The 12,388-nt window shown below is 38.6% G+C and overlaps 1 protein-coding gene across 3 annotated transcripts in view; it reads right to left on the reverse strand.

Annotated features, from left to right (window-relative positions):
- The window catches only part of LOC117290603 (protein rogdi homolog), a 29,780-nt gene that overhangs the window by 5,079 nt on the left and 12,313 nt on the right, over positions 1–12,388 (reverse strand). For all 3 annotated transcript variants that reach the window (XR_004519058.1, XM_033772061.1, XM_033772062.1), the window contains exons 4-11: positions 12,161–12,212; positions 7,408–7,465; positions 6,773–6,856; positions 5,861–5,956; positions 5,019–5,117; positions 3,628–3,741; positions 1,843–1,886; positions 47–173 (exon numbers count right to left, since the gene is read on the reverse strand). Coding sequence is in view for 2 of the 3 variants with exons in the window: in XM_033772061.1 (XP_033627952.1) it covers positions 47–173; positions 1,843–1,886; positions 3,628–3,741; positions 5,019–5,117; positions 5,861–5,956; positions 6,773–6,856; positions 7,408–7,465; positions 12,161–12,212 (674 nt within the window). In the remaining variant the exon portion in view is untranslated. The remainder of the gene's footprint in view (positions 1–46; positions 174–1,842; positions 1,887–3,627; positions 3,742–5,018; positions 5,118–5,860; positions 5,957–6,772; positions 6,857–7,407; positions 7,466–12,160; positions 12,213–12,388) is intronic.

The raw sequence follows: 12,388 nt of genomic DNA on the forward strand, positions 1-12,388 counted from the left end.
CCCCAGTAATAATCGATTAGGGCAGAATGAAAACCAAATAACTCACCTTGTTTTTAAGTTCTTGGCAAGTCTGAAGGGCAACTGTAAATAACGTCAGCGCTTCCCCAAGCCATGGTACCGCACAGTGTACTGTGTACTGTCCAGTTAGTTCATACTTCATTGGACCCAACTCCCTGCAGGGTAGAGCACAAAGGTCAAAAATACAAATGAGTCAGGGGTGAATTTCACAAAGAGTTAAGACTAGTCTTGTCTTGAGTTAGGATGAGTTACCCGTCCTAACTTAGGACTAGCTACATTTTGTATATCTCCTAGGACTAGTCCTAAGTTAGGACTAGTCCTAACTCTTTGTGAAATCGACCCCAGGACCACTGGTAAATACAAATGGCCACTGGTAAGTTCAATAAAACATGTAAGCAGGCAGTTTCTGCTTACAGAAAACTCTGTAGAAGAATATTTATAGCATAACGGCTGCTTACTTTAAACAAAATAAGAGATAGGCTAACGTGGCAGCAGTTCTTGTCGTTTGATGAGTGATGCCACAATACATCAATTACAAAAGTGCACAAACACTGTGAAATTGTCATGAATGTTGTTGAAACAAACTTGGCTTTTGTCAGCAGTGGTGCAAGCTTGCACTAAACTATTCTGGTAGGTAGGTCATGCCAATAGTGAGGGATAGAAGATGGATTTATACATCCTACAACCGGCAGGGTCACGCTCGTGTGAGAGGGCCTTTATCGTGGCGACCCTGCAAGGTTTTAAACACTACTCTTTTATTCCCATTCATAAATGCCTTTTTGGTAAAAGGGCCTAATAAGTAAGAAAGTCAGTCAAACGTATCCGTTTTTCGACAGCCTTGAGCTCTGTACGTACGTGTGTTGCATTTGTATGACTGAGACAATTTTCGGATATGCTTCGTGCGCGTTAGTCTTGGTGCAAGATGTTTCTCGTTTTTCCTTTCACACACAGCACGGCCAACAGCACCCGCATCGCTCGTAACGAGAAACGTCTTGCACCAAGACTAGCGCGTAGTATCTGAAAACAACCAGTTTTAAACAGAGCTCCAGCTGGTCATTATCAACCGTTTAAACACCCCCACGTGACGCGCTCTCCACCAATAGGAATAGCGAAACTGTCCGAGGTATTTATGAATGGTGATTTATGTTTGTGTAGAAGTAACTAAGCAGGACAGTTCTTTTCAGAACCAAGTAGTCTCTGCATTCTGAAATCTATTCAGCCGCAGTAAAATAAAGAGAAAGTTCCCAAAGAACAAAATCTACACAGCAAAGTAGATAATACACATGGTGTTACAGTACACCAAAGATCTATTGTTTTATACAGTTTACAATATAAAAGACACTGGACACTATTGGTAATTGTCGAAGACCAGTCATCTCACTTGGTGTATCTCAACAAATGCATAAAATAACGAACCTGTGAAAATTTGAGCTCAATCTGTCGTTGAAGTTGCGAGATAATACTAAAAGAAAAAACACCCTTGTCACACGATGTTATGTGCTTTCAGATGCTTGAATTCGAGACCTCAAATTCTAAATCGGAGGCCTCGAAATCACATTCGTGGAAAATTACTTCTGTCTCGAAAACTACGTAACTTCAGAGGAAGCCGTTTCTCAGAATGTTTTATACTACCAACCTCTCCCCATTACTCGTCACCAAGTAAGGTTTTATGCTAATAATTATTTTGAGTAATTACCCATAGTGAATACTACCTTCAACCCTAACCATCTCTATCTTGTTCTATGCCCAACCCTCAACCCTGAAAAATTTAACTGCATGTTAAACTGCAACATTTTTGTTTACTCTTCTCTTTCATATACTCACAAAACGTTGAGGTTTTTGTCTGTAGGTGGTGCTGAGTGTTTACTCTGTTAACAAAAGAAATATACAAAAACACATTAATTGAAATGGATTGTCTGTACCAAGAAAGGGGATAATAATAATAAAAATAATTAACCATTCTGGTATAGCGCATAACACATAGTAAATAAACATGTCCCTAAGCGCTCATAGAGAAAAACACAACAGAATACAAAGACAAGATGCACCAGGTTTAACAAACAAAATGGATGAATTAAATGATAAATAAGTGCGTCTTTAAAGCAATCTTAAACTTAACAATGGAGTCAATGTGTTTTAGTTGTTCTGGGAGATTGTTCCATAAGGTTGAGGCAGTGTGAACGAAGCTGCGTTCACCATATGATTTGGTCATCACTGGTGAAATAACAAACAACTTTTTCTTATTAGAACGAAGATTTCTAGAAGGTGTGTACAATTGGCTTAGTTGTTTCTTTCTATGCAATCACACTCTTGAGGACAGGGGTTTGAATCTCACGTTGAGTTTTCAGGCTCTACATGGGCCCAATTTCATGGCTCTGCTTACCGCCGAATTCTCAACTTACGACCACGACTCCCCGCTTACCCCAGGTCGAAATTCCAGTTGAACCTAGTTAAACTGGGTTTAACTGGAACTAGTTGAAACCAGTTGATAAACTAGTTAAACACAGTTAAAACCAGTTGGTTTAATATGGAAAATGGACAGAGACCACCTGGTTTATAATTTCAACCTAGTTGAACACAGTTAAACCTAGTCCAAACCAGTTGGTTAATATGGAAAATGGACGAGTTTGATCACTATCCAGTTGAACCAGTTGACCCCAGTTAACTAGGTTCAACACGAATTTTGACCTGGGACGTGCAAGCACCGAATTCCTGTGCTAGCCTTGTAAGCGTAGAATGCTTGGTAACGTGGAGTACGCACGCATAGAAGCCAAAATTCACCGCTAACCCGTGAAATAGGCTTGCCGTAAGCACCGAATTCCCTGCTTCCGTAAGTGCCGAATCTGTACTTACGGTAAGCAGAGCCATGAAATTGGGCCCTGATTGTGTTGGTTTTCCATGATGAGGGTTTTCCACCCACATCTGAAACTGAACATTTCTTCATCCTCATCTACTTCACAGACATAACTTATTCTGTTGTTTAATTTCAAATACTCAGTTGGTAGAGCGCTCTAGTAATCCCACTCTAGTAAATTTGTCTTTGTTCGACCCCAAATCATTTTAAAATGTACCTAGTCAGTTTCCCTTGTGGTTCATAACTTGATATTTGAAATAATAGCCTCATCCCCTTCAGGTGATCCTCTGGCTACCGCTTCCGAGATAAGTATCATAATTTTGGGCTTGATCCCTGGCTACACGGCAGTTGTACATGAATGGCTTCTGATTGGTATCCACGAACAAAGATATATTGACAAAAAGGGAGATCGCCAAAATACATGTAGGGCTAGATACTCAGTTGGTAGAGTGCCTGCCTGTTAAACCGGAAGTCATTGGTTCAAATCTCGCTTTAATCAACTTGGTTTGTTCAACCCCCCAAACAAATATAATACAGGAAAATAAATCAACAATTGGATTGGCAACATGTTGCGCCACAGCACCTTGTAAACCATATTACATGTAAAAGGAGTAGTCTCATAATTCAAACGTAGTCCCACATACCTGTAGGAAATACTGTCTGTTAAAGCGCCAGGAGCGTCACTGAGCGACGAATACGGGCGCTATACAAGACACCACTATTATTATTATTATTATAAAATTATCTAAACTTACCGGTGTTTTTGGTGAATGAGCCAGATGCAGGAAGTACGTGCACATGTTTAGTTTGTTTCCCTGGACGTAAAAGTCTATCAAAATCTCCTGCGGCAAAGGTGGGTTTAAGGATTTCTGTCGGGAAGAAATACAAGGAATACATTGCAGTAAAACCATCGAGCTATATCAAATTGAGTCTGAATTTCAAAACCAGACAATCCTATAAATCATGAAGGACTGTCCACTTAGGCATTTCCCTGGTGGCGTATCGGGCCAAACAGTCTAGCTCTGGTGTTGTCAGCAGCAGAGCGTTGGTTCGAATCCCGGTTATGACCCTTGCCCCCTCGACCATGGCACTTAACCATAATTGCTCCGTAAAAAAGTTGTGACACTGTGCATTCTGCTGTACCAGCCAGGCTCCTAGTGGATGATACCCATGCCTATAATGCTTATGAACTGTGTAGAAGGGGGTAACCCTGTTTCAGTCCTAAGAGAAGGTAGTGCACCCTGCTCTACCAGCCAGGCTCCTAGTGGATGATACCAATGCCTACATCCTTACGGACTGTGAAGGGGGTAACCCTGTTTCAGTCCTAAGAGAAGGTAGTGCACCCTGCTCTACCAGCCAGGCTCCTAGTGGATGATACCCATGCCTATAATGCTTATGAACTGTGAAGGGGTAACCCTGTTCCAGCCCAAGGAGTAGGCAGCAACGTGCCCCTGGTGACAGTTGATTTGGGTCGATAGCCCAAATTGGTTATGTGTAGCCCTCACCTTAAAGTGGCTGTTTGTTAGCCTTGTGATCTTTTCTCTCAAAAACAAATAAAAAAGTGTTTCAAAGGCGCTAACCCAGCATTCTCCCTTTACACTGGTTCTGCTAGCTACATGTAAATACCAGTTTAAACACCCGAGGACAAGTTCAACTTCACTCTCAGTCCGGCTTGCTAGTTGAATGTTGAAAAGCATCCCTAGTTCATACGAAATACATGTATGGACTAGTGGAAAAGCTGATCAACCAGTGAAAGGTTGCGCTACTGGTTCTGCTGTAGACTTGTGGACAAGTCGTTAATGGTCTGATGCGGTGAGATAGTCAAGTCGTGGCGGTGTCGTGTAATGATTTAGGTTTCCGCGATCTAATACTGCTTTCGCGGGATCACTGCTCTCGTGTGAACTGCTGGTTGCTGGCTTCTACTAATGGGAGTCTTGAGAGGAGTAGTCTCGCGGGGCCAGCAGTCTCACAAGACTACTGGGGAATCGCGGGGAGATTCGGAATAGAGTCGGAACGCAGTCACTGCGACAGACATTTAACGACTTGTCTACAAGTCTAGTTATGCTGACTAGTCTCTGAAATAGTAAAGGGCAAACCCTGGTACCCTACCTCCCCATCCCCAACCAAATCATGTGGATCCACTTACCGAACATTTGCTGAAGTAGAGATCATGCAGCGATGGGTGGATAGGGTTCAGGAGTTGATGTCTACCCTTCTTGAGTTGGTTCATCACCTCATCCATTAACTAATGAGACAATTAGTGGATTACTAAATTAGCTTCATTAGTCTTTAGTTGAATAATCCATAACAATTTGTTGATTAACTCAACACACAAGTGGAATAAAGATTGTTGAAGTTATGAGACAACATATTGTGCAAAGACGTATCTCCTATAATTGCATTTACCATAAGTATTACAGAATGGGCCAGATTGTTGTATTTCGATTAAAAGACAAGGGAGATCGCCAACATACATGTAGGACTAGATAGCTCAGTTGGTAGAGTGCGGGCACGTAAACTGGAGGACGTTGGTTCAAAGCACGCTCTAGTCAAATTGTCTTTATTTACCCCCTTCCCAAATGAATCGCCTTGGTGCCTTTTTAGGTGGATTTTGTGCTAAAAATAATCTTTTATCAGTAGTAGTGTTATTATTATCATTTTAAAACATTTACATGGTTACCTGGTTAATTTCCCTTGTTGTTTATAACTTGACATTCAAAATGAAAAAGTCGCATCCCAGGTTGTATCATGAACTTGGGTGTGATCCCTGGCTAGATAACATTTGTATGGCTTCTGACTGGCACCCCCAAATAAATATACTGACAAATAGTCAGACCGCCAACAGAGGGCTAGATAGCTCAGTTAGTAGAGTGCCAGTCTGTTAACAAGAAGGTTCACATCCCCCTGTAGACTAATTTTCTTTATTCGACCCCAAATCCTTTAAAATATAAGGTTTTTCAACTTGACGAGAAATAACAAAAAACCTACCTTTGTAACCTCAGTACCTGTCTGGAATTCATAATCTACGTCTATTCTAGATACAGCGTTTAGTGCCGAGTACAAATGATTGCCAGCATCTTGCACCTGAAATTAAAAAAAAACCCATATGAAACAATTATTGTTTGCGATAGTTTATTGTCACCTTCTGTTATTTGTAAAGCTCATCTTTAGTGCAAAAGAAATGCACAACGATTAATATCTTGATCGATCTAGTCAAGTCTTATTTTCTGAACTAGTTTATGCTAACACACTTAATTTTCTTTATCCCCGATGCAAATTGCCATCGATTAAATCTTGCCGTACCCGCTGCTGAAACATAGGATTCGCACTACATGTACCTCTAGCTACCGGGCAACCGCGGTAGTCTAATTGGTCTGTTCTAGAATTGCAAGGGTCGTGGGTTTGAATCCCACCCGAGTAACGTGCCTGTGATTTTTTTTTCACAGAACGCGGGAAAGTACTGAACACACATTGAAGTATATGGGTAAAACCAAAATTAGAAAAGTTGAATCTGGTTTATTGTTACCTGCTGTCATTCAATTGAAGCTCGGGCACAATGTACAACCATGCACAAAATTATTATCTTGATCAATCTGGTTAAGTCTAGGTTTTGTCCAAACCGGATCAATCCGGTCCAAACCGGATCAATCCGGTTTATCATTACCTGCTGTAGTTTCCATGGAATGTCTTCAATGTACAAGACATGCACAATAATTATTATCTTGATCAATCTGGTTAAGTCTAGGTTTTGTCTAAACCGGATCAATCCAGTTTATCATTACCTGCTGTAGTTTCCATGGAATGTCTTCAATGTACAAGACATGCACAATAATTATTATCTTGATCAATCTGGTTAAGTCTAGGTTTTGTCCAAATCGGATCAATCCAGTTTATCATTACCTGCTGTAGTTTCCATGGAATGTCTTCTCGTATCGATGTCTTGGCAACTTGATTTGCATTTCTATGCATTCTTAACGATAGATCCTGAAAGTAAACAAACAGATTCACAAAGAGTCGGAACATCATAAGCCATTTACATTGATACCATATAGTTAATTGGTTGGTAAATGATAAGCAGTTTCACGAAACTACATGTATCTTTTTTGTTACTATCATTTATAATGATATTGAACTGAATTTCTGAGGAAAATCAGGGATGTGAATCATTGCTGGCAAAAATGTCTAAACCAGGATCAACATCTTGTTGAAATAATGGCATGTCCACCTCTACCATCCAGGCTCCTAGTGGATAATACTCATGCCATTTATGGGAGTCAAAAATTGACTTGTTAGTCGACGAGGTAAAAGGAAAACCACGCAATTTCGAGTGAAACTTGTGTGGATTATTATGTTCTACAGTACTTTTAAAACATCTTTCTAATCGTGCATTTTATAACAAACGCTTTTCAAAGACCACTTCGACCGATCCAAGGCAACGTGTTCCTTTAATGCCACGGTCGCTGGTTCAAATCTCGTAACATGTATTAAAATTGTCTTTGTTCAACCCAAAACTACTACTAATTAATAAAACTTACTGCACGGCAGATACTATCTGCGACTAGTGTCACAACACCTTTTGCGTAGTCTGCTCCACTGAAAAAAATAATTAAAAAAATAATCAGAAAATAACCTCAAATTAGAGTAATAAGTAAATCAATATTTAACTCATGATTTATTGTGTGTAAAACATTAATCACTTTTACTGGTAGGGAATTTACATTTAGCATGCATCAAGTTGGCGGTGGTCCAACAATGAACTCACTGGTAGAAGAAACATGACGTTTTAATGGATGTTCATGTACATGTAGCATTAACTCTGTAATGTCAAGACCAGCGTGACTTTATGCTAAGCATTAGCCTTTCTACCTCCATGCCTTGTCCAAGGCGCTTTACGTAAGCACCGGCCAGCTCTGAACTCACCACGTAGTGTGGGACGACGAACTGCATATAATACGGGTATTTGATAACAAACGTTGTGGATTCAAAGCACAGTTTTTCAAGGTTTTTCAACCACGTACAACAAGCTTCGTTTTCGGCTTTGTTGTACGAGGTTGAAAAACCTTGAAAAACCTTGCTTTGACCCCCTGGTATCAAACACACAGTACAGTATATGCAGTTCGTCGTCCAACGCTATATGGTGAGTTCAGACAGGCGGGTGCTTACGTAAAGAGCCTTGCACAAGGCTGGTTAAAGACACTGGACACTACTGGTTATTGTCAAAGACCAGTCTTCTCACTTGCTGTATCTCAACATATGAATAAAATATCAGACCTGTGAAAATTTAAGCTCAATCGGTCGGCGAAATTGCGAGATAATAGTGAAACGAAAAACACCATTGTCACCCAAAGTTGTGTGCTTTCAGATAATTGATTTTGAGACCTCAAATTCTAATTCTGAGGTCTCAAAATCAAACTCATGGAAAAACACTTCTTTCTAGAAAACTACGTCACTTTAGAGGGAGCCGTTTCTCACAATGTTTTATACCATCAACCTCTCCCGATTACTCGTTACCAAGTAAGGTTTTATGCTAATAATTTCTTTTAGTAATTACCAATAGTGTCCACTGCCTTTAAGCTCCCACTACCATGACTACCATACATAATAAACCTTTTTAATATTTTAATTAATTTGTTTTGATAGTGGAAACATTAACGAAATATTACCTCCCTTATTTGCTGAACCATTCAGTAATTGGGTTGACTCATTTTAGTGGTTAATGGGTTTTCTGTCATGCACTGTGCACTGCCAATCAACTGCTAATGTAATATACTTGTAAAATCATTATCATTAGCCAAGAGATATGCAGACGATGTGCAAACAAAAATGCAAATTGTAGTAAATCACAATTAATTGGCTCCATTAACATCAGGTTTTGGACTAATTGTTTTACTAATGTCTCAAAATATTTAACATCGGGCAAAAATATGTCAAGAAAAAAAAAGTGATATGCAAGTTGGTGAATTTTTTTATATATTCAATTAGTATCTTGCATCAGGGGTAATAAATTAAAAAATCTATTTTTAATACGTTTTATTGGCTTCACTGACATCAGGTTTTTGACATATATCTTTTTACTCATTTCTCAGAAGCTATATCATTTCACGCTAATATACATGAAAAAATTCCCTACTTATGATCTTGATTCAATGTATAAAAGTGATTGCCAAATTGGTGAAAATTTATATTTTCAATTATTAGAAGATCAGGGATATAATTAATTAATATTTTTGATGTTTTTTTTTTTATTGGCTCACTAAGACAAGGTTTGTGACTTCAAGGTTTTACTAATTTCTCAAAAGCTATCAGGCAAACATATTTCAAGGAAAAATATCCCTAATCTTTATGAGATGTTAGTGTTGTGCAAATTGGTGAAAGTTTAAAGATTCAATGAATAGATATAAGGGTTGCTACAAGGATTTAATTAAACAACATTTTTAAAATACTTTTATTGGCTTCACTATTGGTTTCGAAACGGTTGTTTTACTAATTTCTCAAAAACTATATACATTTCTGGCAAAAATATTTCAAGGAAAAAATTTCCCTAAAGGCCCGGTCCCACTGCAGCGATAACGAGAACGATAACGATAACGCCGCCAAGAGAACGCATTCCATTGGCTGAATGGGCAAGTGCGTATTCTGCGTGGAGCAATTCAACCAATAGAACGCGTTCTCTTTGCGTCGTGATCGGTATCGTTCTCGTTGCAGTGGGACCAGGGCCCTAATTACTATCTTTATTTGATGTATGTCATGTGCGAATTGGGGAAAATTTAAATAAATTAATTTGTCCTAGATATTATTTTTGCATTTGTACTGATTGTTTTACACATTTCTGAAAACTATAACATTTAATAGGCACAAATATATTACCATCACTAAAGGGAAGGTACACGTTTGGTAGTTACTCAAAACAAATATTAACTTCAAACTGAATTGGTAACGAGCATTGGAGAGCAGTTGATAGTTTAAAACATTGTGGAAAACAACTCCCTCTGAAGTAACGTAGTTTTTGAAAAAGAGGTATTTTCTCACTAAAATAATAAAACTTCACTGCTTATGTTTCACTTAGTTACCTGTTCATGTTTGTTGTTTTGTCATTTAGCCTTCAGTGCACTCTGCTATGGTCGAAACGTTAGTCCATTAACTTTTTTTTTAAATAATAAAAGAAATTCTAACAAGGGTGTTGTATGTTTCATCATTTTCTCGCAACTTCGATGACCGATTGAGCCCAAATTTTCACAGGTTTGTTATTTTATGCTTATGTTGGGATACACCAGGTGAGAAGACTGGTCTTTGACAATTACCAAACATGTACCTTCCCTTTAATTGATATGTGATGTGCAAGTTTGTTGAAATTTTGTTTTTAATTATAGATTAGTTTTGCATCAGATAGAATATTGGGTGGTATTTGAACCCACGACCTTTGCTATGCTTACGCACAAGACCATCGAGCTAGCCCAGTGCCTAGAGGCAATTGGAATCATATCATTTAGCAGCGGGTACAGAAATGATTCAATATAATATTTTGCATCAGGGAATATTATTAAGCTTCTGCCCTTACAGTGATGTGTATTTACGCACTGTAGACTCAGGACTTCAAAAACTCCACCAGTATATCATCATTACTCAAGTGGGATTCAAGACCTTTGCCCAGCCATAGCAGATGTCTTACCACTTTGCAAAGGTCATGGGGTCAAGCCCACCTGAGTGATATGCCATTTTTCACAGAACTCTGGAAAGACCTGAGTAAACAGTGCTAAATACTCATCGGAGTAAGGCAAAATCAAATATTATAATTTTATCAATGTTGTGCACGTCGTTTGATGAGAGATTTGGGTCGAAATAGTTTGACCTATTTATACATAACTATAGCATTTCCTGCACAACACACAACCAGGGCATATGCCTATTTACCATGTTTACAGGAAAACCTATAAAAACAATTAGCCAACGCTTTCTCCGTAATCTCATACTAGTGAAATATGGCAAAATAAACATCACCATAAAGACTAACTTGGTACTTGCACTGCAGCTGTTCACAATAGACCGATCCTTTAGGTTCCGCACACGACATATGTGAGCAAGAACACGTGAGGCTCTCCAATGCCTTTCTGCACAACTCTGCCGCGCGTGCCAAGATACGAGCACCCATTTCGGACCTTATTTGTCGGACCTTAGTGGATCGGTCTATTGTATATAATTATAACATTTTGAGAAGCAATTCCCTTCAATGGAATGGTGTTTTAGAGAGAGGCAGTAAGTACCATTTCAATCTCAGATTGTGTGTTCCAAATTCAAATTATTTTTCATGCACACACTGAACTGCTTCAGATTGATGGCGTTTTTTTCGAAAAACATTACCACCTTTTAAAATTAATTTTCCCAGAATGACCAAAAGTATACTTTGACCTTAAAGCAATCACACAACATCGGTAAACAGTATTGTCCAAAGGCCCACACTTCGTGTATCACAACTATAAAATAACAAACCTGTGTAAATTTAGGCTCAATCGTCTGGAGAAAATAACGGGAAAACCCATCCTTGTTTCCGCACGTTTCGTCGTGTCATGACATGTGTTTAAAATAAATCCGTAATTCTCGATATCGAGAACTGATCATTGTTGTTTAAGTAAAGCATTTCATGGAAAAAATATTTCAAGGGAAGTCTTTCACCATTACCTTCTGTAAACCCTGTAAGTTATTTGTAAGTCTGTGAACTTTTAATTTTTGTTCTGTTCAGAAAGTGTCCAATGGCTTTAAAGAGAATTCTGCACTCTTTGCACGAAGACGGAGCTTCTTGATTACAAATCGCCAACTGTCCAATTTCCCAATCAATTTAGTTAAAGGCAGTGGACACTATTGGTAATTACTCAAAATAATTATCAGCATAAAACCTCACTTGGTAATGAGTAATGGGGAGAGGTTGACAGTATAAAACATTGTGAGAAACGGCTCCCTCTGAAGTGACGTAGTTTTCAAGAAAGAAGTAATTTTCCACGAATTTGATTTCGAGACCGCAAGTTTAGAATGTGAGGTCTCGAAATCAAGCATCTGAAAGCACACAGCTTCGTGTGACAAGGGTGTTTTTTATTTCATTCATATCTCGCAAATTCAACGACCAATTGAGCTCAAATTTTCACAGGTTTGTTATTTTAAATGCATATGTTTAGATACACATAAGTGAGAAGACTGGTCTTTGACAATTACCAATAGTGGCCACTGTCTTTAAAGAGAGCTTATTTGCAATATGATTTTAATAATTCAGATTAGCATTTTCAGGTCAGTACTTACTTGGAGCATGAAAGAACGAAAGTCTCTGGCTTGATTAACTTGGAAAGACCAACTGGAACAAAAGGCAGAAATAAATAATTAATTAAACATTGATGGACAAATACTACATTAATTTGTGGGTAGGGTCCGAAATACAATTTCCAAAGATAAGAAAAAAGTGTAAAACAATTGCACTGGACACATTTGTTAATTGTCCAAGACCTCACTTGGTGTAAAACCAAACTTCTT

Source organism: Asterias rubens, chromosome 5, assembly GCF_902459465.1.
Source record: "Asterias rubens chromosome 5, eAstRub1.3, whole genome shotgun sequence".
Lineage (NCBI taxonomy): Eukaryota > Metazoa > Echinodermata > Asteroidea > Forcipulatida > Asteriidae > Asterias > Asterias rubens.